The 25,415-nt window shown below is 53.6% G+C and overlaps 2 protein-coding genes across 4 annotated transcripts; both read right to left on the bottom strand.

Moving 5' to 3' along the window:
• Positions 1-1,902: 1,902 nt before the first annotated feature.
• Positions 1,903-23,813, bottom strand: LOC308348075 (myosin-9-like). 3 transcript variants are annotated; one of them, XM_080811917.1, is made up of 14 exons: positions 23,606-23,813; positions 22,493-22,619; positions 18,595-19,777; positions 11,434-11,513; positions 9,278-9,515; positions 8,920-9,132; positions 8,520-8,672; positions 7,042-7,170; positions 5,987-6,075; positions 5,773-5,896; positions 5,257-5,465; positions 4,584-4,692; positions 4,278-4,450; positions 1,903-3,450 (listed from the first exon to the last, which is right to left on the bottom strand). In XM_080811917.1, the coding sequence occupies exons 5-14, from the start codon at positions 9,317-9,319 to the stop codon at positions 3,333-3,335; spliced, it is 1,359 nt and encodes a 452-aa protein (XP_080668043.1). In that variant the 5' UTR covers positions 9,320-9,515; positions 11,434-11,513; positions 18,595-19,777; positions 22,493-22,619; positions 23,606-23,813; the 3' UTR covers positions 1,903-3,332. The 3 variants fall into 3 exon arrangements, with proteins under 3 accessions (XP_080668043.1, XP_080668042.1, XP_080668044.1); XM_080811916.1 differs by having other exon boundaries at positions 18,595-19,506; XM_080811918.1 differs by lacking the exons at positions 11,434-11,513; positions 18,595-19,777; positions 22,493-22,619; positions 23,606-23,813 and having other exon boundaries at positions 9,278-10,985.
• Positions 18,645-19,839, bottom strand: LOC308347015 (apolipoprotein L3-like; the record flags this gene model as incomplete). Its single annotated transcript, XM_080810195.1, has 2 exons — positions 18,645-19,506; positions 19,754-19,839. The coding sequence occupies 2 exons, from the start codon at positions 19,837-19,839 to the stop codon at positions 18,645-18,647; spliced, it is 948 nt and encodes a 315-aa protein (XP_080666321.1).
• Positions 23,814-25,415: the final 1,602 nt, after the last annotated feature.

Genomic DNA, 25,415 nt, shown 5'->3' with positions numbered 1-25,415 from the left:
AGGGTCACACCTTCCCAGGACTTCCCTAACTCCTGGCAACCACTGACCTGCTTTCCATCTCTATAATTTTGGCATTTTGAGAATATTTGATAAGTGGAATCACACAGTATGTAAACCTTTAAGACTGGCATTTAAAAAACACACCCAGTGTAATGGGCTTGACCCCATCCAAGTTCCTGCCTATACAAATAGTCCTTTCCTTTCTGTGGCTGAATGACCAGGCTCTAAAGAGAGGCAGGACCTTGGGGGCCCCTCCCAGCCTCCCACTGTGCCAGGGTCCCCTCCAGAGCCCCAGACGTGGGGGTTTCACCTCCAGGAAGCAGCTTTTCCACATCACATTGCTTTTCTGCACGAAGAGACCTACCTGATCATGGCTTCTTAACCTCTGCCCTGTTCTTTGGCTGACTACTCCCTCCCTGATCCCTTCCAAAACATACGCCGTGAACTTCTTTCCCTCTCGGCCTGGTGGGTGGGTCAGGCAACCCTGGGACTGCCCATCCCTTGTGGGGATGGTGGGTCCCCGGTCGGAATTTCCCCTGCACAAAGGGCAGAGTCGAGTCACGGAGCTGAAGGCAAAGGACGGATTATTTGCAGAGTACTGCAGTGGACTGAATGGTGGTCCCTAAAAGACACACCCATGACCTCATCTCTGCACCCCATAACTGACTTTATGCAGAAAGGCCCTATGTCTTTGCAAATCCTCTAAGTTAAAGATCTTGCGATCATCACAGAATATCTGGCTGGGCCCTAATTCCAATGACTAGGGTCTTAACGAGAGACACCCAGAGGAGAGACAGCAGGGAGTTGAGGGGAGAAGGCCACGTGAAGGCAGAGGGAGAGATCAGAGAGAAGCCTGGAGCTGTCACAGCTGGAGGAAAGGAGTTCTCCCCTGGATCCTCTAAGAAAGCTAGCAGCGCCCAGAGTCCTCTGGTGCCGGCACCTGACGACCCCCAGCCGTCATCTGCGGCTTCCTCCCCGGGGCCCGGTGAGCACACCTGCACCTGTGCAGAGGCTGAAGGAGTGGGCGGATGGAAGCCCACCGCTTTCTGTAGCAGACAAGCCGGCCCCACAGTGGTCCCGAGACCCTGGCGGTGCACAGGTGGGCTGCTTGGGTCCACGCCATAGCCCTTCTCTAAGGAATGCCTTTCCCTCTCCTCCCTCTTGCTGCTGCAGGGACCCCTTGTCCTTGTAGGGCAGGTGCCCAGCAAGGGGCCGGGTTCCCCTTCTGCCTTTGTTAAAAGAACCAATGAAAGAACAAAAGTTTAGCGGCCTCCTGCTCCAATACCCACAGGCCCCACCACCCACTCCCTTGGTCTTGCTTATGTACAACTCGAGATGAACCTCCAGAGGGCAGGCTTTGTCTAACAACTAAGGAAGTTCCTAGGTCAGCACCTAGATTTTGGTCCCTAAACCCCAGTCAAGCGCACAGTGGGTATTCAGTAACTGAAGTAAACGGAAGTTTTAAAACACCTTCTTAGCATCCTTGTCCCTGGTCCACAGTCTCCCTTTCTAGCTTACCTTTCCTGCACGACTGCCACTCCTCACCCCAGTCTGTGCCTCGGCCATGCTGCACTACGGGAAACTTTTGAAGATGCACAAAGGCTCAGTCAGTTAAGCGTCTGCCTTTGGCTCAGGTCCTGATCCCAGCATCCTAGGATCAAGTCCTTGAATCCAGTTCCCTGCTCAGTGGGGAGCCTGCTTCTCCCTCCCCCTCCTCTTGCGCTCTTTCCCCATCTCTCAAATAAAGAAATAAAATATTAAAGAAGAAGATGATGCACAAAATGGGTGCTGGCTGCAGACGCCTCACCCAGAAGAAGATGCACAAAGTGGGTGCTATCCCGTCCAGGCAACCTGCTCACACAGACAGACACCAGCAGACACACGGCTCATAGCACGGTACTCTTTATTGTGACGCTCAGTGGAAAACATCTGTAAACCAGCTTATTGTAGTGGTGACAGCTGTAACACATGCTAAGGCACTTTTATTATATTAAAAAAGGGGTGGGGCTGGGAGCTCCATTCACTCCTTTGTGACAGCAACAGGGACCTGAATTCAGAGCTTTTTAGGCATACGTAGCTTTCATATATCTTCATGATTTGTTGCGTTTTCTTCAAAAGAGAAAAAAAAAAGATGCCTTCTTTGCCATAAGTAAGTCTAAATGCAGCATATACAAAACAGTTAGGAATACAGGTAAATTCAGCAACCAGTGTAGACCAGTGTAGGACAAGCTACTCTCTTCTAAACATGGTTTCAAAGGAAAGGCAGTGATAAAGACTTGGAATTTTATCATTTATTGTAAGGAGGAGAAGAAACCTTTTTTTTTTTTTTCCTTTCAAACACATCCATGCAGATGGCAGATCTTTAAACCATACTGAGTCGACGGTGCATATTGTGTACCCTCGGACCCAGGTCCTGGAGTAGGTACAAGGTTGTGTGGGAGGGCCGCTGGCCCTTCACAAGGCTCTGTCAGACCTGGGACAAGTCCCTTAACCATTAAATATATTTGGTTCCCAAGAAAGTTGGGAGAAGCCCCCGATGGCCTTCCCAGCATAGCCCAGAGGCCCTAGGGCCCAGCAGCCCCCCGGTGGCAGGGGCCAGCTGCCCTCCACAAAGGAGGGAAGGGGGTCATCATTGCACTTGAGACACTCTGAAACAGGAAGGGGACCACTGTGGCGCTGCCCAGAGCATGTGGGGAGTAACGGCTCCTTCCTTGCACCCCGCATTCTGTGCCCTGCACAGAGGGGGTGGCCCTGGACCTGCTCTTACCCAATCACCCAGGGCCCACGGGAGTGCGGGGCCAACGGGGCAGAGGTCGTGAGGTCGCCATGTGTGACTGCCAACAGCAAAGGAGGAGGGGGAGCTGGTGGCGGAGGTGGGGGAAGATGACAACTCTTCTGGGGTGCTGGGCTATCAAAACTTAGTCTGAAGAAAAATAGGTTCGTAGAAAACTCTCTTTGCCCATCCCCAGTGGCCTGCCCTCCTTGCCTCACCGTCTTGTGCTATGCAGCAAGGGAGGGCCGAGATCCTGCTGGTCACTCAGTTCCCAGGCCAGGGGCCCAAGACTCTGACTCTTTGGTATCGGGTGTTGGGGGTGGGAGGGGAGCAGAAGCGGACTGCAGCGGAGGAAGCCAAACGCCCTCAGAAAGGCCTGGGGGCCGGGCAGGGAGGCGCAGGCTTGAGGTCTCCTGGCCTGGTGGGACTGGGTGGGGAGGTCACGGTCACGGCAGTCCCCAGAAAGTGGAGGAGGGTGCTGCGGGTGGGGGAGGGCTGGAAAGGGGAGGCGGAGTCATCTGGCGGTCTGTCCATCCCTTCCAGGCAGCAGGAGGAGAGATTACTCGGCAGCTTTGGCCTCAGCCCCATCCGCCTTGCCATCCACCTCCTCCTCTGAGCAGTGGCCAGCACCTTTCCGGGCCATCCGGCGGGGCACGACAAACGGCAGGTCCCCTCGCCTGGGGACAGAGGCACAGGGTCAGCAGGGCCGGCCAGGTGGGCAAGTACAGCTGGTACCCCTCCAAGCCATCTTTAGACGGACACCAGGCCCCAGCGTCCTGGGCAGTGGGGGGAAGAAGCGGGGAGCCTGGAGAAACACGGGCTCCCACTTCATTCCAAAACACCATTGAGAAGCCGTGGGGAAGCCAGGGCTGACTCAAGAGAGAAAGGCCCAGCAGCAGACGCGGTCACCCCCGCGAGGCAGATACCAGCCTGCACACCGACGCTCAAACGACCTACGAGCGGGGGAGTCGGAGACACCGTGACCGCACGCGGTACGAAATACCGACGCCTTCTCCGCATCGCGCGCACAACGCTATTAGCTACGGGCTGGAAGGCGGGCTCCTGTCGCCTTCAGGCCGAAGGGACAGAAGCAGCGAGAATCCCGGGGAAAAGAGCCTCTGCCTGCCCCGCCGGCTCCCCCTCCAGCGGCAACGCTCTCCGATGCGCACAGCCGCTCCTCCCCGTGGGCACAGAGGCCGTGAAGGCCGCGGGGCCGCCTCAGCGGCGCCGACCAGGCCCCCAGCGCGTGCCGGGCCGGCCGGGCCCCCGCGAGCGGCCGCCAGTGCCCCACAGCCAGCCTGGAGCCCCTCTGGGCCGGCCTGGTTCCGCGGGCGGAGTTTTCCCAGAGACGGAGCGCAGGGATCACCGGGGAGCCCGGGGAGCGGAGCGCGCCTAGGCGGGGCGGCACTGGACGCAGACGGGGGCGGCTTCTGGGAGCTTCGTCTGAAAGGAGGTTTCCGGCGCCCGGAGCTCGGGGAGGGGAGGCCGCGGCCACGGGGCTCACCTGAGCTTGTTCTTGAGGGTGCTGACCTCGCGGTTCATGGCATCCGCGGTCTCAGTGGCGTCCTCCAGCTCGCGCTGCAGCTTCCGGCGGGAGGCGTTGGCCCGCTGGGCCTCGTCCTCAGCCTCCTTCAGCTGCTGCTTGAGCTGCTTCAGGCGGGCCGACGCCTTGTCGGCCTGTGGAGACGCGAAGTCTCGGTCAGGCGCCCCGGCCCGAGAGGCCCACCAGGTCCCGCGGCCCCGTGCACGCGCTCACACGTACGCACACGCTCCCACGCACTCGCTCGCACGCACACGCATGCGCACACACCTGGTCCTTGAACTGCTCGGCGTTCCTCCGCTCGTCATCGACCTGCAGGAGCGCGTCCTTCAGCTTCTTCTCGGCCTGAGACACCTGCTTGCAGGCCGCCTGGCGCTCCCTGCGGGGCAGAGACCCGGCAGCTCAGAGACCCCGGCTCAGAGGGTCCAGCCACACCACACCGGCTGGACGACCTGTCCCCGCGCTTCACGGGCATGTCCCCCACGGGGAAGCCCCCAGGCGGAGGCCGGCCATCTCCACCCAACGCCCACGACGTGCTTGGTCTCCTGCAGGGGAGGCACGGCGACGACCCCATTTCACAGAGGAGGAACCGGGCTCCGGGAGGGAGGGGACACAGCCCAAACAGCAAGTAAGTAGCAAGGAAAGGGGAAACATTTGGAACCCAGCGTGACCTGCCCATTACCTCCAACGACACCCCAGTCTTGCTGAGCCTACAGACTAGCTGCCCAAGCGGGCAGCAACCGCCACCTCTGCCTGATTCAGCCCCGAGAGACAGTTGTCCAAAGACCCAACTCTAGAGGAGGGCCCATGGGCTCCTATGAAAACTCTGAGAAGCCCCCGCGGAAGGGATGAGCGGCCGTCAGGAGGAGGACAACAGTCTCCGGGCCTCGGGCAGGAACAGAGGGGCCTGCGGGCTGTGGCAGGCGATGGGAAGGACACCTACTTGGTCTCGTTGTCCAGCTGCTCCTCCAGCTGTGCGATCTTGGCCTCTAGGGCGGTGATGGAAGCCTTGTACTTGGACTTGACAGTGCCCTCCATCTCCAGCAGCTTGATCTTGAGCTCCTTGTTCTGGCGCTCCAGCTGCTGTCGCACATTCTCATTCTTCTGGGCGTGACTGCGCTCGAGGTTCAGGTCGGTGTTGATCTGGTCGATCTGTGGGAAGGAGGGCTGGTGACCCTGGGAAGGCTGGGGCGGGGGGCTCCCTGGGGCAGAAGCGGGGCAATGGTTCCTCAAGAGCCCCAGAAAACACTAGGCCCTTGGACCCCAAGCTCACGAGCTGTGGGCCCTCCTAGAAAGGGGAGCTCCTCCACAGCTAGGGTCCAGAGAACGAAACCAAGGGGGACCTTCAAGGTGTCAGGACACCCTCTCCAAAGCCCAGCAAGCCCTAGGCTCCTGCCAGCATGGTCTGGGAGGAGCAGAGCCTGGTGCAGTTAAACGCCCGTGGTCCTGGTCCCCCCACCTGCAGGTTCGCCTTCTTCAGCCGGTCGTTCACTAGCTCCGTGTTGCCCTGCTCCTCCTCTAGCTCTTCCTCCAGCTGGGCGATGCGGGCCTCCAAGCGCCGCTTCTCCTCCAGCGCCCTGGCTCTGGGTGAGAACAGGGAGCAGTGAGACAGGGCCTGTCCCAGAGGATGGGCACCACCTGCCCTCAGCTCATCATGCCACGCCATGGCTCACCCTTTGCCGCTGCTGTTGGCAATCTCGTCGGCCAGCTCATCCCGCTCCTGCTGGGCCTGGTGCTTGGCACGCTCGGTGGCTGCCAGTTCCTGCCATGAGAATGTGGACTGTGACCGTCTGGGATGCCCCGAAGTCCCGTGAGCTCCCCTCTCCCATTCCTGGAACTCGCAGCACCATGCTCCCTGAACCCCTGGCCCTTCCTCTCAAACCCCCTCCCAGGTCTGCCTCCTCCACGAAGCCCTTCCTCACGAGCCCGTCTGGCTGACAGGGCTGATTCCTTCCTCTGAGACCCTGACTTAGGCACCGCATTTACAAGGCCCCTCTCTCTAAGTGTTAGAGCCAAGTCAGACTGGGGAGGTAGAGATAAATAAAAAACTGTCCTGTGCTAATGGGATGCTGGTCCCTCTACATTTTGGGGAGACCAGAAGTCGGGAGGACAAGGATAGGAGTAAGGGTGAGAGCACAGAGTCTGAAAGCCAGTTGGGTAAGGTGATCCCAACAGAGAGCCACACGTGACCTCAGAGGGAGGGCTGACCCCAGGCCCAGGTGTGAGGGCACAGCCATGAGGACAGTGTGGACGAGGACACGTCCAGACACCCAGCACCACTAGGAGCACCAGGTGGCCCGTTAAGCTCACGCTGAAGAAGACCACCTAGAGCAGAGGGAAGGCTCTCGCAATACCCCTCCCATGTGACAGACAAGGCGGCAAGGGGGACGCGCGGTGCGGGAGCATTTGGGAAAGCACCCTCCCCTCGCCAGGCATAAACACTCAGCAGGAGGTGGAGAGTATCATGAAGCTCATTTCATGCAAGGGAGCTGGCCCCAAATGGTGACAGTTTAACTCACACACACATTTTAGTCACACCAGGAAGCCCGGCTACTTAATGAACCCCTGCAGGGAATTCTTTCACAAAGCCAAAACCACCCCCAACCCAGTTCTGAAGTCGGCCTGGTTGGCTGCCAGCTGCGCCACTGGGCGGCCCAGGCTGGCTGGGCAGAGGCTGTAGGCTGCCCCCTGCTGGTGACCCCGAGTGCCCTCCTGGGGCCAGGCCCACCTCCTGCAGCTGGATCATCTCGGCCTCCATGCTCTTCAGCTTCTTCTCGTTCTCCTTGGCCTGAGCCAGGATCTCCTCGCGTGACGCACATGTGTCCTCCAGTTCCCGAATGTAATCCTTCATCTGGGCCTGAGGTGGGCAGGAGAAGCTTAGTACCCCCACCACAGCCACCACCCCAACCTGAGAACCTTGGGCTGCTTTCAGCCTGCTGCCACATGTAACCAACTTAACAGTAAAGGGCAAAATAATAAGGACACGGATCTCTTTAATCCTTGTCGTTTTCACACATTTTTGAGCATCAGGTTTTACAAAGCACACCTTCGGCGGTGTCAGTCACCGGCTACCCATCAGACCGAGCTACGATCTGAGCTACACTTTCTACAATGTCCTGTTGACCCAAATGTGGCGCTCCAAGGCCACTCCCTGGGACACCAGCTCCTCTGGGTCCACACCCACCTGCCAGGTCAGCCCCCACTACAGGGAAAAAACACATTTCCTTTGTTCTCCTGTGATTGGTTCTAACTCTAAAGATCTTAATCAGATAGGTTTTTTTTTTCCTTCTGCAGATAAATCCTAAACTGGGACTCCTCAGGCCAGATGGTAACAGGTATAACTGCCCTACGACCTTGCCCACACACCCTAAACTTTTTCTGCAGCTGGTTTTCGTTGTGCGACGTGGCTTCTCAGAGCTAATTTTTCAAACGTGTTTTCTTTGGGGCGCCTGGTTGGCTCAGTCAGTTGAGCATCAGCCTTCAGCTCAGACCATGATCTCAGTATCCTGGGATCGAGTCCAGCATCAGGCTCCCTGCTCAGCGGGGTGTCTGCTTGTCCCTCTACCTCTGCTCCCCCCCCCAACTCGTGCTCTCTAATAAATATACAAAATCTTTCATAAATAAAGAGAACAGAGTGAAATTTGTTATCTTTCACGTATCTTGATGAGCACAGAGTACTGTACGGACATACTGATGAATAACTGTGTCATACACCTGAAACTAACATAACACTGTATGCTAATGGCATTGAAGTTATTAAAATAAAAAACATAAGTAAACAAAATCTATGATCTTTAGTTATTGGTGAAGTGAGAATTTCCCAAGTGCGCGTTCTGTGCTGTGGGCTGCACGTGGGGTCTATGCTCAGCTCGGAAGCTTCAGTCACTGTCCACTAAGGCTGTATCGGGTCAGGACCCGGGCCAAGACCTGGGCCATGTCTGGTTTACTCTGGAAATCTACCACCAAGTACTATGTCCCTGTGTCACTGTGTTTCTAGGTTTACGTGCGTTTCCTTGTTTAATGCACACACAGTCAATGACCTTACTGCAAGTTTGCTTTCTGTTCCAGGGCTGAGGACACCCTGGTCCGGCGTGGAGAGGGGAGGGTGGTGTCCTTCCGCACTTGTCAGCCACCGACCAGTGCCCGGGCGCCGCCTGAGCCCAGATCCGAGGGTGCAGCCGCGCCCCGCACGGCCCGTGGCCTCACCTGCAGTTTGTGCAGCTGCTTGATGGCCTCATCTCGGTTCTTGTTGGCAGAGTCGATGTGGGCCTCCAGGTCCATCTCCAGCTTCTTCCAAGCTGCCACCACCATCAATCGCTGCTTCTTCTCATCCTGCAGTTCTGCCTGCATCTCCCGCACCTGGGGGACAGGCCGACGGCTCGGACGGCGGCATCCACACCCAGACCCTGCCCCGCTCTGAGCCCGGCTGGGCTGCACGGGGCCTCCGGGGTCCCACGAAGAGGACCGACCATCAAAGGAAGGGTCCCTGACCCCAGAGATGGGCAACTAGAACCTGAAGGAGTGGAGGAGGAGCCCGACACAACCCAGGGAGAGAAAGAAAGAAGCCTGCCAGAAACGGGGGTGAGCGTGGGGGGGCCGTCCACACCTGTCTGACCAGCTGCTGCTGCTTCTCCTCACTCTGCTCGTCGCGGCCCTGCAGGTCCCGCTCGAACTGGGCCTTCATGGCCTGCAGGTTGACCTCCAGCCGCAGCTTGGCGTCCTCTGTGGCCTGCAGCTCGTCCTCCAGCTCCTCCAGCCGTGTCTTCATCTCCTCCACCTGCTGCTCCAGGGCCCGCTTGGACTTCTCCAGCTCGTGGACCTGACCCCCGCCGAGGGAACCCGAGTCAGGAGCTGAGGGATGAGGTCCCCAACGTCCCCAGCCTTGGTGTCCGCTCAGCCCCTAGTCCCTGGGGCTGTCCCCACGCCGGTCTCTCCTGAGTACCAGCTGCCGACCCCATACTCACGCTCTTGCCGACGTCGTCCTTGGAGCTCATGAGGTCCTCCATCTCCGTGCGGAACTGCTTATTGAGCCGCTCCAGCTCCGCCTTCTGCTCCGTGGCCTCTTCCAGGGCCCGGGCCAGCGACAGCGCCTTGGTCTCCTTCTCCCGGGCCTCTGCCTCCGCCCGGTCACGCTCCTCCCCGTACCTCTCAGAGATGATCTCCTCCCCAACTTTGAACCTTAGACTGCTTCTAATTCGTTATCTAAATAATAGTGCAAAGAACAATCTCTTTGTATAAAACTTTACATTTTGCATTCGATATTGTTTCCTTAAGACATTTCTAGGAGCAGGATGACTGGGTCAGAAGCTATCAACACACTTTTTCACAATTTTTTCATACCTAGAGCCACACTGTTACCAAAAAAAAAATTGATACCAATTCACGTTCATACTCAGTATATGAGGGTGTCCACTATTCTATGTTTAACAGTTCCTCGTAGTATTTTATAAAAAACAGACCCTTATTGACAGAGAATTTATTTTAGTTCTGTTATTAGCTTGTCTTGGGAGATGAAGAACAACAGCAAATGTTGATTATATTTAAGAATTATTTTTTTTAAGATTTTATTTATTTATTATTTGAGAGAGAGAGATTGAGAGAACTTCCGGGAGAAAGGGCAGAGGGAGAAGCAGACTCCCCAAGGAGCTGGAGGCCAGATGCAGGACTCGATTCCCGGACCCCAGGATCATGACCTGAGCTAAAGGCAGACAATCAACTGAGCCACCCGCGCACCCTAAGCATTATTTTCATTAAAGATTTTATTTATTTATTTCGCAGACAGAGATCACAAGTAGGCAGAGAGGCAGGTGGAGAGAGAGGAAGAAGCAGGCTCCCTGCTGAGCAGAGAGCCCGATGCAGGTTCCATCCCAAAACCCTGGGATCATGACCTGAGCAGAAGGCAGAGGCTTTTAACCCACCGAGCCACCTACGCACCTCCTAAGCATTTTTGTTTTTTAAGATTTTATTTATTTATTTGACAGACGGAGATCACAAGTAGGCAGAGAGGCAGGCAGAGGGCAGGGCGGGAAACAGGCTCCCTGCTGAGCAGAGAGCCCGATGCGGGGCTCGATCCCAGGACCCTGAGATCATGCCCTGAGCTAAAGGCAGAGGCCTTAACCCACTGAGCCACCCAGGCGCCCCCTAAGCATTATTTTTAAGTTTGTTTTTTTTTTAAAGTTATCTCTGCACCCAATTTGGGACTCAGACTCACAACTCCAAGGTCAAGAGTCCCAAACTTCTCAGAATAAGCCAGCCAGGTGCCAATAGGCCCAATTTGAAGAAGGCAAAAGAGCATTTATCAGCTTCCCCTCCTGAGACCTGACTGAAATGATAGTAAAGCTACTTACAGGTATAAAAATAACGAATGATAGGAGTGACTCACATCTGTGGTCTTTCCTCTGCACTGGTAATTGCTCTACGACTTTACAAATAATAACCTGTCTTCTTCCAATAATCATGGAGTTGTGCGTGTATCATTTGCCTCCCTGTTTATAGATAAGGAGACTCAAGTGCAGACTCCGTGACTTGCCCCAGGTCAGAAATCTAGTAAGCGGTAGACTGGGTTCAAGTCTTCAAGGTCCTGCTTGCTGGGCTCAAGAACCCCCACACTGCCTCTCCTCATTCTGCTACCACTTTCAAAGGACAATGGGCCCAATAGGAATCCAGAGGCTTAGACAATGTTTGCAGACAGATCGGGTGGAGTATTGAAGCTGAATAAAGAAGAATAGAGGAACTCCCGTCAGAAAAAACAGATGGAGAACAAGGCAATAGGCAGGAAGAATGGTCTGCTGGGCAGAGCTGCGGAGAGGGAGACGGAAGCTGAGAGGCAGGTGGAGGTGAGCAGGAATAAGGTTACCAACCCCACACCCGACCCTATATTCACGGCAGCCTAAGTCTACACTGGAACGGGGAAAATCAGAAGTGAAATACTCCAGAAAAAATACCTCTGTCTTCTGACATCTAAAGGGTCCTCATCCGATCACTCTACATGGAAGCCTGTCAGTCAACTTACCTCTCTCTTAAATACAGATGGGCAATCTAGGATCAGATACACAAGAAAGATGACCAAATGGAAAGGGTGGCTAAGATAGATAAAAAAAAACAACTGCAGATTGGGCACCTGGCTGGCTCAGTTGGTAGAACATGCAACTCTTGATCTCGAGGTCATGAGTTCAAGCCCCATGTTGGTCATAGAGGTTACTGAAAAAACAACAACAAAAAATCAATTCGTGTGAACCTGGCAACTCACAGACCTGTACCCCTGGGGATAAAATACATTATAAGTTTATAAATGTTTATAAAAACAATTTAAAAATTAATTTTAAAAAATCAACTGGACTTCATAAACCTTAAAACAATACCAGAAGAAGCACATAATTTTGATTATAGAAAATAATTTTTTAAACCTTGACCCAATGTCCTCAGGGAGATTAGAAAGGTGTTGTCTTCATAAAATGAGAACATGATGCACTGAAAAAATAAAATAATAATAATAACAACAATAATGGACCAAAAAAGTGGGACTTAAGCTCTTGGGACTTAAAAAGTGATTGGCAAACTAAAGAAGTCTAGGTAAAGGTTGGAATAGTCAAGAAAAACTTCCAGAAAATAAAACAAAAAGGTGACAAAGAAGGGGACCTAAACGGGGAATGACAAGTTACCATTTGCTATCATTTCTTAGAAAACTACTTGAGAAAGAGCGGCAGGAAAAAAAAAGTTCATGTGTTCATGGTGTGAGGTGGAGGATAATAACCAAGAAACCAAAAGACAGAAAGATGTGAGGTCCGGGAAACAGGAAAATTAACGTAGACAGAAAGGAACCCAAGGAATACAGCTGGGCATGCAGCAGGCCTAGAGAGCAACAGCCCGGAATGGAGTAAGAAGTGAAGAGTTGTGTGGGGAAAGGGGACTTGGTATACTACTTACATGATGCACTGTTCAAAAGAAATTGAGGAGATGTTGAAGGCAACATTGCAAGGGGTAAAAACAAAGGCAATTAAAAAGTTGGGAAAAGTTAAAACTGTACGAGAAAGCGTGTGCCACTACATTTCCCAAGTTAGCTTTACAGTAAACGTTACTGAGAACATCACAAATACGTAAACATTCTTGTGTGATTTTTAACTTCTAGAACAAAAGAGACCATTTAAATATGGGAACCAAATGCGCTTGTTGCCGATATGTAAATCAAAGTACAATGGTACTTTGGGAGTACCATTTGGTATCATTTGGGAGTTGGGAGCTGCAGCACTGAAGAGAGGAGGAGGATTACTATCCTCATTTTACAAAGTGAGGAGCCCAAAAATACCAGCTATAATTGAGAGGCTAGGAAATGAAGAGCTAAGAAAAAAAAGAAAGAAAGAAAGGTGTACGTAAATGGCTTACGTCAAGAAAGGTTTCTAACTGAGGACATAAATTTAGTGATAGAATGATATTAGGAGAAGGTGGGGAGGTGTGTAAGAAAAAGCATAAAAATAAGTGAAATCATTATCTGCCCTAGTAAGACATAAGTAGCTCGCTCATATTGCAATTTAAAAATCAAGGGAATGAAGTTAGCTATCGTGGTGGGTGACTACTGCTTTGCACCAGGCACCGTTCTAAGTGATTTGGACACATCGACTCATACAGCAGTTCTCACCATGACTCTGTAAGAAAAGGAACTAAAGCCCAGAAAGGGTAGGTAATTGACCCAAAGCACCCAGCTAGTGCCAGAGCCAGAATTCAAATCCAGACTCCCTGTCTTTAGAGCCTACACTCTCACCTATTCTGTTCTCCCACTGTATGAATATCATATAAAGATACTAAATAACCACCTAAAGGAAAAGCAACATATTAAAAGTGATTGTTTTTAATTGGGGAAGTGGGTGAGCAGAGCCCTCGAGACTAATGGATTTGTTTTTTTTTTTTTTTTTTTTATTTGACAGAGATCACAAGTAGGCAGAGAGGCAGGCAGAGAGAAAGGAAGGGAAGCAAGCTCCCTGCTGAGCAGAGAGCCCGATGCGGGGCTCGATCCCAGGACCCTGAGACCATGACCTGAGCCGAAGGCAGAGGCTTAACCCACTGAGCCACCCAGGTGCCCCCTAATGGATTTGTTTTAACTGTGCTTATTACTTTGATTTCTTTTTTCATTTTAAGAAAGTGGAAGTCCCTTTAGAGCAGTGAGTAACAGCTCACCCCAATAATGGGCTGGTTTCTGGCACCACCACGTTCAAGATGATGAGAGCCAGTGGATCAAGTACCCATAAAAAATCAGCCTGACACCTGATGTGACAAGTGGCAGCGTGGGAGAAACCTCGGTGGTTGATAAAGTAAGTTCTCTAAGAAAAGTGGGATGATAACGTAGGTTCAATGAGAATAATCAGCGTGAACGCCACCCTTCCACAGATATATGGTCTAGCCATCCCTGCCCACCTGCGTGGCCCCGACAGGACACGGAGCCCTCCCATCCCCATCTCCCATCCCCACTGGCTGTGGCTAAGCTCTCCGGAGGCAGCAGAACAGAGAGTCTCACCAAACCATCTCCCTGGAAGGGCTGCAGGCAGGCTCCTCGGGCAGGGAGGAAAGGGGAGCCAAGTTCAAAGTCCTTAGCGTGCCCCCACCCCCAGTTCCCTAATGCTCCTGCTCCGGTCTTCCTCACTGTTCCCTGATTCCGTGTTGTCTTGGTCCGGGCACCCTCAAGGACACCTTACTTCCCTGCTTGTCTTATTTTTTTTTTCTTTTTTCACTTTTATTTTAAGGAGGCTCCATGCCCAATGTAGAGCTTGAACTCACACAGGGCCCTGAGATCAAGAGTCGCAGGCTCTACTGACTGACCCAGCCCTGAGCCCCTCCTTGCTTCTCATCACATCTCAGCCTCCAGGCCATTGCTCAGATTGTTCCCCCCACCTCCCCAAATGCCTTTCCCCACCTGCCTCACCTTGTAAAGTTTACCTGCGCTGAGAGGCCCCGCTCAACCACTGCTTCCCCTGCCATCTTCCCCCGTGGACCCTCCGGGTTCCCCTTCAGTGTGCGCTGTCCTGACTGCAGTCCTCTGTGTGTCCTCCTCTGTTGGACTCTGAGCACTGGCGGGATGATGTCTATTCCCTGCCACACCTCCTGTTCCAGGGCCTCCCGGGGAACCCTGAGCTGGGCTCAGAGCCGCGGTGTGGGAGCACAGCCCACCCAGATTCCCTCCCCGCTGAGCAATTCCACTATTTTCTGGTCTATCTTGATGAAAAGCTTGTCCTGGCTGAGAACAAATAAGACCAGGCCTCATATTTCACACGAATTGCCCTCCTGATTTAATGTGCTTTGGACTGTCCTCCCAGATTTCTGGGCATGGAAATGTCTTCATGCCCCCGCCATGGCGTTGTTGATGTGAAGAGAAAGAGGAAGAGGAAGTTGCAGTAAAACATGGGTGTCCTGATGCCTGAGCCTTAGCAGGACTTTCCAAAGCCTCCCGTCCCCCAGGGTGGCCAAGCCAGGTCTGGATCCTCTGGCTCAGCTCCCTCCACCCTCACCCCACTTTTGTCTGCTAACTGCTGCCAGGATCATGGAGAGAAGGGTCGGGGTCATGTCCTTCCTGCCCTGCAGGCTCCTCTGAAGGCACAGAGAAACGCTGTTCCTTTGGAGAGTAGGCGGCACCCAGTAAATATGTGCTGAAGGAGGAGGAGGAGGAGGAAGAAGGAGAAGAGAGAGGAGGAGGGAGAAGAGGTGGAGAAGGAGGAATAGGAAGAGAAGGAGAAAAAGAAGAGGGAGAAAAAGGAGGAGGAGTGAAGAAGAAAAGGGGACAAGGAAGGGCGCCTGGGTGGCTCAGTGGGTTAAGCCTCTGCCTTAACTCAGGTCATGGTCTCTGGGTCCTGGGATCGAGCCCCGCATCGGGCTCCCTGCTTAGCGGGGAGCCTGCTCCTCCCCCTCTCTGCCTCTGCCTGCCTGTGATCTCTCTCACTGTCAAATAAATAAATAAAGTCTTAAAAAAAAGGAAAGGGGACAAGGAAGAAGGGGAGGAGAGAGGGAGGAGTGGGAAGAGGAGAAGGAAAAACCAAAAGACTTGGACAAACTCAATCAGTCAGTCGATCCCAACAGGACTTAAGTGTAAGCTAGAAAGAAAAATCTACAAATGTCCTGGGGAAAATGTTTTTTAAAAATAATGTTGAGTTGGAGAAACTTTTCTAATCAAGATGCAAATCCCAGATGCCATAAAGGGAAAGTTTCAGTTATCTGATCTCTTAACAGTTAAAAATTGCATAGCACACCATGACCAAAGTCAGACTACAGCGAGAGGCCAGGAGGCCCCACCCACGATCCTTGGACCAGCAAAAGCTGAGCGCCCAGGAAACACGACAGATCCTAGGAATCCCCATGAAAAGACCAAAGCCAAGTTCTTAAGAGATGGGAACAGAGAATCCCCAGGGAAGGGACTCACCCAGACTCACACGGTTGTTGGCAGGCAGGGCAGAAGGGAAGACCAGGCCTCCCGAAGCAGGTGTTTGGTAAGAAATGAGATTATTACAACCCAAAGGCTTCTAGGTTTACCTCTGCCGGCGAACACACGGATCTAAGTTCACGCCCTTATCATCAACCCCAGGAGTCTCCAGTTTGGTCTTTTCAGATTCGAAGCCTGGACCGCGCTGCAGTGTGACACTTCTCACCCCTGGTCCCTCTCTTCCCTCTGCTGTGGGCCCACAGGCCGACCTCTCCCTCTTCCTGCCCCACAGTGGGTGGAACAGAGGCCCCAGTGGGGGGCAGGGAGGAAAGCCCAGACATCTCCCTGCTCTGTGTCCTGGTCATGGTTTGGTTATGGTCATGGTACCCTGGGCCAGTCACTCCCTGTCAGGCCCTGGTTCCCTACAGGCTGGGCACTGCACAGACACTCAGAGACACTGTGGGCAACACAACCCTGTGTCCTTGTACCTCAAAAGGAAATTCCTTGCTGGGGGCGGCCCAGAGGCTCTGCCTCACCTGCCCTCTACCTGCTCGGCTTTCTCCCAATTCTCCGAAGGCAGGAGCACCCCGACATCCACCTTCCATCTGGGGTCGCCTGTCTGCAACCCGGTATGAGAGGTGTCCCCTTCTCTCTCCACTGTTTTGGGGGCACAGGGGGAGGGGAGAAGCAGTCAGACAAACCCGGCTACAAATCCGGGCTGCGTCCCTGCTCCGCGTGGGACCTGGGGCTGGAGCTGCATGTTCCCCCTCAAAGACAAAATCGTGACAACACTCGATCCTTTCCTGACAGAGCTGTTTGGAGGGGGAGTCCATGGGCAGGGACCCACCCCCGAACTACCCAGGGATCGACCTTGGAGCTGAGACACATCCAGGGGTTTGTGCCTGGGTGGACCCGGGTGTGTGTCTGGGCAATAAACACACCTCGGGGCCCAGATATATCGGGGACCTGAAGGGAAACGGAAAGTGTCCACGGCCCAGCAGCTCGTGAGGAAACAGACATGTCCAGGCCGGTCCCACCCTCCCGCCCACCCTCGGCTGTCCTCAGTCCCTCCAAGGAACAAGCCCACACCTGACACGCCAGGTCCTTCTCCGCTCAGCCCTTCCTGCCACTGACACACTGTGGGACCCTCAGCGAATGACTCCCCCACCCACTAACACCCCCCCAGGGCTTGTTCCCAGCCCCTCCTCTCTGTCCCTCCCACCGCACCCCCCACCGCCATGCCTGCCTTATTCACCTCCCTGTCCCCAACATACCAGGTGCACAGCGCGTACTTGCCATGTGGCAGCCACTAAATGCCACCGGGGGCTTCCAGGCATTTGCTGATGCAGATCCTCCTGCCAGGAGCACCTGCTTCACCACCTGGAAAAATCAGGCTCGTACTTCAGAGCCCGACTCGGGCATCACCTCCTCCGAGAAGCCCTCCAGCAGCCTCCCTGGCAGAGTCCCTGTGCCCTACTCCGCTCCCATGGCACCTGGAGGAGGGGCAGAATACCCTTCTTTGGTCACCATGTCCCTGTCTTCCCTTCTGCCCTTCGGATCTAATCAGGTCTCTGAAGACTTGTCCCTGATGCCAGGACAGTCCCAGCTCCTTGTTGTGTGAACTCCCTTCCGCCTGATTGTTCTCCCTTTCCCGAGCTGGCGGTTCGCCTGCCGCCCTGATGGAAGCACCGTGAGATGCGGAGCGCGACATGACATCCCTGGGAGCTGCGGCCCGAGGGCCTCATGCATATGTCTCAAATCCTCACTGTGTGTAGACCTCGCCAGGCTCCGGGATCATAGCCCAGCGGGGCGGTGGCCAGGCTGGGGCTGCAGGCCCCTCAGGTGAGGATGTCTTTGACCTGCAGGGACGAGTGCCGAGTCCGCCCCACCTGGGGACCTGAAAGATCGAGTGACCATAAAATCGGGCTCCTCTTGACCCCCAAGGATCACAAGGAAAGTCACCCCGGATGACTGCAGTTCCAGAATCGGGGTCTAGGACAACATCTCTGATCAATAAGCCATATCAGCCCTCGCGGACAGTGACCCCGGCTCAGCAGGAGAGTCCCCCTCACACCGTGGAGGGAGGTGACTGGCTGATGCCACAGCACCATCAGGCAGAGGCTGGGACAGTCAGCAGACGGGGGCTCACGACCAGCACCCCCACCCCGTCTCTCCATCCCGTGGGGACGCGTGCTGGGCTCGGCCCTGCTGGATCTCAGGACTCATGTTTCAGAGCAGGGAACCCACCTGCCGGGTCTCCCTCTGTCTAGGGACCGGGGCGGGGGTGGCCCGAGTAGGGGCTGCAAACTGGACATCGGACAGGGGAATTTCTGAAGCCATCAGAGTGGCTGACAGAGACCGACACCTGAGGGGATTGCGTCCATGCTGCGGGCACCTGGTCACTCATGGGATGTGGAAGGGGACCCATGGGTCGAGGTCACTTGTGACCAGGATGCCAGCATCACCCCGTGGATAACCTTATTGGTCTTTGCTCAGATCCCTGGTCAAATCCTGCCCTGAGGAGCAACTGACAACTTCAGGAAGGCTCAGAACTAAGTATGAAGACGACGACAAAATCAAACCCGTCATCTTCTCACACATTCCAACAATTCTAACTTTATTATTCCTGTCCTTTCCATTACTTGTTCCTCCACCCGTCTCTTGACCCATGTCCCCTGCGTCCCCTTTAGTCCCTTCCCCTCACTGTCTGTCCCCTCCTTCCTTATTCCAGGTTCCTTGTTCCTTCCCCTCCTTGACTCCCCCTGCCTGCCCTGCCTTCACCCCTCCCTCACGGGCTCAGCTTCACAAAACCCAGAAATGCTTAATTCCTCAACACCCCATCCCAACACCCCAACCCTATCCCCCCCTCTAATAAGGCACCTCCATGTCTTTGTCCCAAACATGTTCTTGCTCCCCGCCTTGCTCAGGGATCACGGAGTCGGGCCCTTCTTCATTTGTTCGTAGATCTTGGTGAGCTTCTCCAACATGCTCTGCAGCTCCCGGGCCCGCCGCCTCATGTCTTCAGCGGACTCTGTCTTTGCTCCCTCTTGCAGGTGCATTGAGTCTTTCACAAGATTATACACATCTGACCCAAGAGAGAGAACTGAGGAAACCCCACTCCTGATCCGGGCTCCTCTGGTCATTGCCAGAGCAGTGCCTCGAAACGTGTTCTGCACCTGCTTGGCAGTTTCACCTGAGACGGGCAAACCTCTCGTGAAGCGCTGGGCTTGGACAGCCAGCTCAGGGCTCCTCCTGGCTGCCTTGATGGCATGAACTATATGTGCAAGGTCGTTCGGGTGTTTACGTAAATCAGTTATTGAGGAAGAAACAGACTTTATGTGGTGACGCAGAAACGTCAGAACTACCTCGACTTCATCAGTGTCACTTGATATCAGGCGATTCGCTTTGTAGATGGCGGAAAAGTCACTGGACATTTCCACGACGGTGGTGCACAATCCGGTCACAGAAGATGCTGCTCCCAGCCCCGTTGCAAATGCTGACGCTGCCAGACAGGGCACTGCTGCATAAGGCGCCAGAGCAAGACCGAGGATGCTCAGGACACCTGACGCTGCACCAGCAGAGCCGGATACTACGTTGGCGATGGTGCAGCCCCTGTGTACCCTGTCCACCTCATCTGCGAGCTGTTTGAGCGTTCTTATGTGCTCCTCGAGCTTGAGTTTCAACCTGGGAAACGTACGTAGAAACCTCTCCCTAGCCTGCTGCTCTTCATCCTCCAGATCCTTGGCTCCTTGCAGCTCGTGCAGACGTTCACGAAGGGCTTCTCCCTCCTCCCTATAACAGGGAAGGTCAAGGGATTAGGAGAAGCTTATCTGGAAAATGGGCTCCATTTGCTCTAACCTACATACACCACAGAACTTTTACTGTACATCAAATGGAAAACAGTTTTACAAATGCAAAGAATCCTTCCTGCAACGTTGCACACGTTCCGTACACTGCTCATGCTCCATAACACACACCCACTCAGGGAATAAATAAGTCCGTGTCATCGCAGTCAACGGCAGGGCCCCACAGTCAGTACCATGGTGTCTGCAGACTGGGAACTCTGCAGATGAAGAAAGGGAAGTGCGGTTGGAGCAGGAAAACCTCCGTTCGGAGAAACGTCATGTGTGCTGAGGGATGAACCTACCCACAGAGGTGCTCTCGCCCTGGGCACTGGGAAGTGAGCTCTAGGCCCCACCTAGGATGTCAAGGGTCCTAGAATAATACGACTGTCTTCCGTTGCCTGGGCCTTTGACCTCGGGACAGCCTGACTCGGATGATGGAGTCTTTGGGTCATGAGCTGTCAGTTGTGACCACGGAGGATCTAGAAACTGGTCTCCCCGGGGAGCGGAAGGCGACAGGTCAGCCATGCAGACAGATGGGATTGAGCCCCAGCAAAACTCTCTACTCTGAAGCTCTGGTTGAAAAAAACTCTCTCCTGGACCACACGTAATTCAGGCCCTTCTGACTCTCCTCTTGACTAGGCCCTGACCTTGGTCTTCTGGGCTCTGACCTTAACAGACTCATACCCAGTCTTAGCAAGAGGCGTGTTAAAACAGCGTAGTGAAAACCCACACACTCTCGATATCTCATCACCTTTGACATCTGATCAAATTCCACCTTTGATGCGGAAGTCTTTGACCTGCCTTCAGGAAGAACCGTGTTGGGTCAGGGTAGCAGGAATCCCTCCACTTTGATGTCTCCTCTTGCTGATTTCCCATCCCCTGCCCCTGCCCTGCTCCTCGGCTAGAAATCCCTACCAGTCTTCACTCTGTTCCAGGATGAGCCCAATCTCTCTCCCCTATGACATCACTCTTGACGCCTATGGCTTGAATTAGTCTTCTTGACCATTTTAGTAAGTGTCACAGAAATTGCTTCCTTGCACAGTGTGAGCATCCCTGGCGGGCAATGCTCCCCGTGCACTGTCACACTCTGAATACAGGACAGTAAGGCCTCCTGAGGACGATGGAAGCCTTGCACTGGAAACCCTCCCAGACTCTGCCCCAAGCGTCTCTCTCCTGGCTGATGGGAAGCTGTATCCTCCCCTGTCACACAGTGGAACTGAGGGGACAGCTCTAGGCGAGCTCTGTGAGTGCTTCCGGGGAATCACCCAATCTCAGGGAGTTTTGGGGACCCCCCCCACCCAATTTGTAGTCGGTGCCAAAAGTAGGGACAGTCTTAGAGATTGTCCCCTCAGCCTTTGCAGTTGGCTAACTCTGGGTACCTGGAGTTTAAGAAAACAAGATCTCACAGCAAGAAGGGTCCTTAATCACCTTTTTGCTTGGCAGCTGCTGTCTCTCCCAAGGCTGCTGTCCTCTGATGGGGCCCAGCCACTGCCCCAACTGTCTGAGAGCCACGACACCCACTACCCTGGTTCCCCTCAGACTTTCCAGCTCATGTCATGGATTCCCCACCCACCACCCAGCACCGCCAACCTCACAGGTGTCACCAGCCTAAATAACACCTTAGCTGGTCACAGCTTTGCATGCATGTACACCAAGGCCATGTGCAACTTTACGACATCTCTTAAAGATACAAGAGACTTTGTGAACCTTCTATTTGAACCAGTAAGCTGCAAATGATCTAGATTTGGGCAAGCTACTGGAGAAAGTAGTTTCCTCTTTGGTGGGGACTTCTGAGGCTCAGAATCCCTCAAAGGCTACACAATTGGCAGCTGCCCCCTGTGGAGCTGGAAGTTGTCACAAGGTCACACTGCCTCCTATTGGTCTGGGGCTGCTCTGTGTAGAAGATAGGGGCTTCCGAATGCTAGATAAGACCCACCCAGCTCCCAAGCAAGGTATGGAAAAAACCCTGCCCCATGGGCTGGCAATCCCAGGGGTGAGGAGATCAAAGAAGGGAGGGAAGAAATGTCCCCTCTCCCTCTCACGGGACCTCTGCTAGGTCCCTGACCTCCTCAAGTTTGTGCCCTAGAGCTTCCCTCAGTCCCAGATCCCCTGCCCAAGTCTACCTAGTCCTCCAATCTAGATGCCCTGGCCCTCTTGTCAATTGTGACCACTGGCTCTGGCCCTGGTCCAAGCCTCCTGGGACCTTGGACAGGATGCCTAGGTTCTTCACCTTAGACCTCGCAATTCACACTAAGGCCCTGGCCACAATCTTCTCAGATTGAATTACTGTTCCCATGGAATAAATGCCCAATCGAACACTCCCAGACACACAGACCCAGAGAGCTCCAGGGCTGCGCAGGGAGAGAGTCAGGATCCAACCAGCTCAGTCCAATTCCACTCCAGCCTCTCCACGTCGTGGGCCTGCAGGATCCTGCCTGTTCACGGAACTGCTCAGATAGGGAGGGAAGGTTCTAGTCGAATCCCCAGGGGCAGAGACTGAGGCGTCAGTGTTCTTGTGGCTGGTCCCAGAGGAAGTCGTGATTGTCCCTCATCTCCAGGAAGAAGACCCTTACCGCTGTCTCTTCTCGGCAATCTTCTAATGAGGTAACATTAATGGAGTAACTACTGTGTGTCATCACGATGCTAGGGACTTTACATGCATTATCTTCACTTCCTCATGATAAAATTGAACAGATAAACAGATCAAGGCAGAGAAGGGTCAGCTTTAGGTTCAGGCCCAAGGTCACATATCCTGCCCTCTACACGTTTCACCTCTCCTCAATCCGAGGCCATTCACTGCCAGTGATAGTCATGGAAGACATGTTCCTCATGGATTGTCGAGAAGGAACATGCTCAATCCCAACCCCAGGACACTGTCCCACAGAGACCTGGGTGACCATCCGGGGGCATCTGTGTGGGGGGGTGGGGGGTACCTGGACAAAGTGGCCTCAGCCATAAATCTCTCCCATGCTTCATGGTCACTCAGCAGGAGGTATAGTTCCTCACGTCTCACTATGTTCCGGAAAGTCTCAATGACCACCTTGAGAACCCTTTCACTCTCTAGATGGAAAAAATAAAATGAAAGGCTTTTAGGTTTTTCTTTTTCCTGCTTCTCGAAGGAAGAGAGGAAACCAATGCTTAGCTGGAGGGAACCCCCAGCACGAAATGGTACATTTATGGACCCAGGGGTGGGGAAATAGATGAGAGCAGGTCTACGCAGGGTGTTGAGATCAATAGATTCAGTTCCTGCCCTGCTTGCATTCTGATAAGCAGGTGCTTATCAGGACAAGTGCCGTAACATAGCCGTGGGAGTCCAGGGGTTGCTAGGGGAGGGGAGGTTGTACCTGGAACTAACAGGTTCCAGGGACAGGGGACAGCAACAATACTTAGGGAGGACACACTGTGTAGCAGGCCCTGGCCCAAACACATAAGCACATTCTATTTGATCCTCATAACCACATAAGGAAATACTCTCATTTTACAGGTAAGATTAGGTAAGGCACTCCACATCACACAGCTGGGAGGTGGCAAAGACCAGACACGGGTCCAGGTCGTGCGTGGCCCACTGACCCTCAGAGAGAACTCGGGCTGGCAGCAGGGTGAGAGCTGGAGGGAATGGCCTCTCTTGTAAAGCCCCACAGTCATCCAGAGCCACGCTGGAGGCTTGGACAGGGCAAGAGGGCAGGAGCAGGCTCCAGGGTTGCTGGTCTACCCCCACCCCCCACCCTGCCTCAGGATCCCTTTTTTCCCCTCCTTTCCCCTCTGCTGTCCCCCTCCCCCCAGTGGACTGTCCTGGCCACTTCTGGGTCATTGATGGATTTGATGGATTCCCCGGCTGGGGAAGAGAGGAAGTAAGCACCTCAGCCATGACCCTGAGAAGAAGACCGGTGGGAGGTGTCCCTACAGACTCCTGGGCTGGGGACTCCCCTTGACCTCTCTTAGGGGCTCAAGGAAGCTGTTCAAGGGACCGATTCCTCTGTATGGGAACTCAGCTGGAGGCATCCCCGCAATTCCAGGAATCATGCAGAGAAGTGAAAGGTGACTACCTGGGCTGAGCCCACGGGCTCCCGAGGTCATGGTGTCAGCAGTGGGATCTGAGCGTTTTCCCTACAGCTTGCGTCCGCGTTGCAGTTAGAAGGAGCTGTCGCTTCACCCCTGGGGAAGAGAGAAAAAATCGTGGGGTCAAATGTGAGCCAGCAGAGGCAGCAGGAAGCAGCGAGGGGCCAGGTCTCTGGGGCTTCCCTCTGGGATGGCGACAAATTCCCAAATGGACTTTACCCCGTGTGTTTGTCTGTGTACTGGCTTCTGCCAGCTGCTGTTTAAGGAATGTTACTCACCTCACTCCAGCTCACTCCCAAGCCAAGTCAGGGTCCTGTTGCCTGTTGGGGCACAAGAAGAAGATCATCAGACAAGGAGACTGCCATATGAGAAGTTACAGAAGCAATAAAACCAAACACAGAAGAAAGATGGGAACAAGTGTGCTGAAAATTCCTTGAGGTCAGGAACGTGTGTTTACTAATGGGTAAGAGATAATACTGATCAAGTGTTTATGTCAGGCAGGCTCCTGATGTGGCCCCCCACTGAGTACCCACACACACTCCAGGTCGGGAACCTGAGTGTCTCTGATCCAAATCCTGTGTTCGCGACAACTGTGCTCTACTTCCTTTAACATACAAAAACGCTTATTCATGTACAGTTGACCTTTGAACAACACGGGGGTTAAGGGCAATGACCGCCATCACCGTGCAGTAAAAAATTCACGCATAACTTCTGACTTCCCCAAACTTTTTTTTCAAGGTTTCTTATTTATTTGAAATAGTGAGAGAGACAGCAAGAGAGGGAACACAAGCAGGGGGAGTGAGAGAGGGAGAAGCAGGCTTCCTACTGGGCAGGGAGCCCAATGCAGGGCTCAGTCCCAGGACCGTGAGATCATGACCTGAGATGAAGGCAGACCCTTGAAAACTGAGCCACCCAGGTGCCCCTTGAGTTCCCAAAACTGAACTACTAATAGCCTACTCTTGACCAGATGCCTTACCAATAACATAAACAGCTAATCAACACGTATTATGTATGTTTTATGTATTATGTACTGAATTCTTGCAATAAGAGTAAGTCAGAGAAAAGAAAGGATTAAGAAAATCATAAGTAGGGGCGCCTGGGTGGCTCAGTGGGTTAAGCCTCTGCCTTCGGCACAGGTCATGATCCCAGGGTCCTGGGATGGAGCCCCACATAGGGCTCCCTGCTCAGCAGGGAGCCTGCTTCCTCCTCTCCCTCTCTCTGCCCGCCTCTCCGCCTGTCTCTGTCTGTCAAATAAAAAAATAAAATCTTAAAAAAAAAATCATAAGTAAGGGGCAATTGGTAGCTCAGTCATTTAAGCATCTGCCTTCGGCTCAGGTCATGATCTCAGGGTCCTGGGATAGAGCCCCTACAACTGGCTCCCTCCTTAGTGGGCATCTGCTTCTCCCTCTCCCTGTGCCCCTCCACCCTGCTCATGTGTTCTCTCTGTCAAATAAATAAATAAAATCTTAAAAAAGAAGAAAATCATAAGGAAGAGCAAGTACATTTACCATTTTGTACATATATTTAATGAAAAAATCTGCATATAAGTAGATCTGTGTTGTTCAAACCTGTGTTGTTCAAGGGTCAGCTTTATTTTTTTGTAAATGACTCCTCTCCTTCCACAGCGGTGGCTTGCAGCGCTAACCAGTCTCTGTCTCAATCAATTTCCTAGCGCCACAGCTTCCCACAGCCTGTGTCCTCCTTGCTTCTGCAAGATTCTTCATCCCACATGGCCTGGAGTCCTGCTGAGTCCTGGCGCAATCCCTATAGTCCGACTACGGATTCTCAAGCCTTCCC

This window comes from Martes martes, assembly GCF_963455335.1.
Source record: "Martes martes genome assembly, chromosome: 8".
NCBI lineage: Eukaryota > Metazoa > Chordata > Mammalia > Carnivora > Mustelidae > Martes > Martes martes.
Note: the sequence above shows the minus strand (reverse complement) of the source record. Positions and strands in the feature narration are given on the sequence as shown.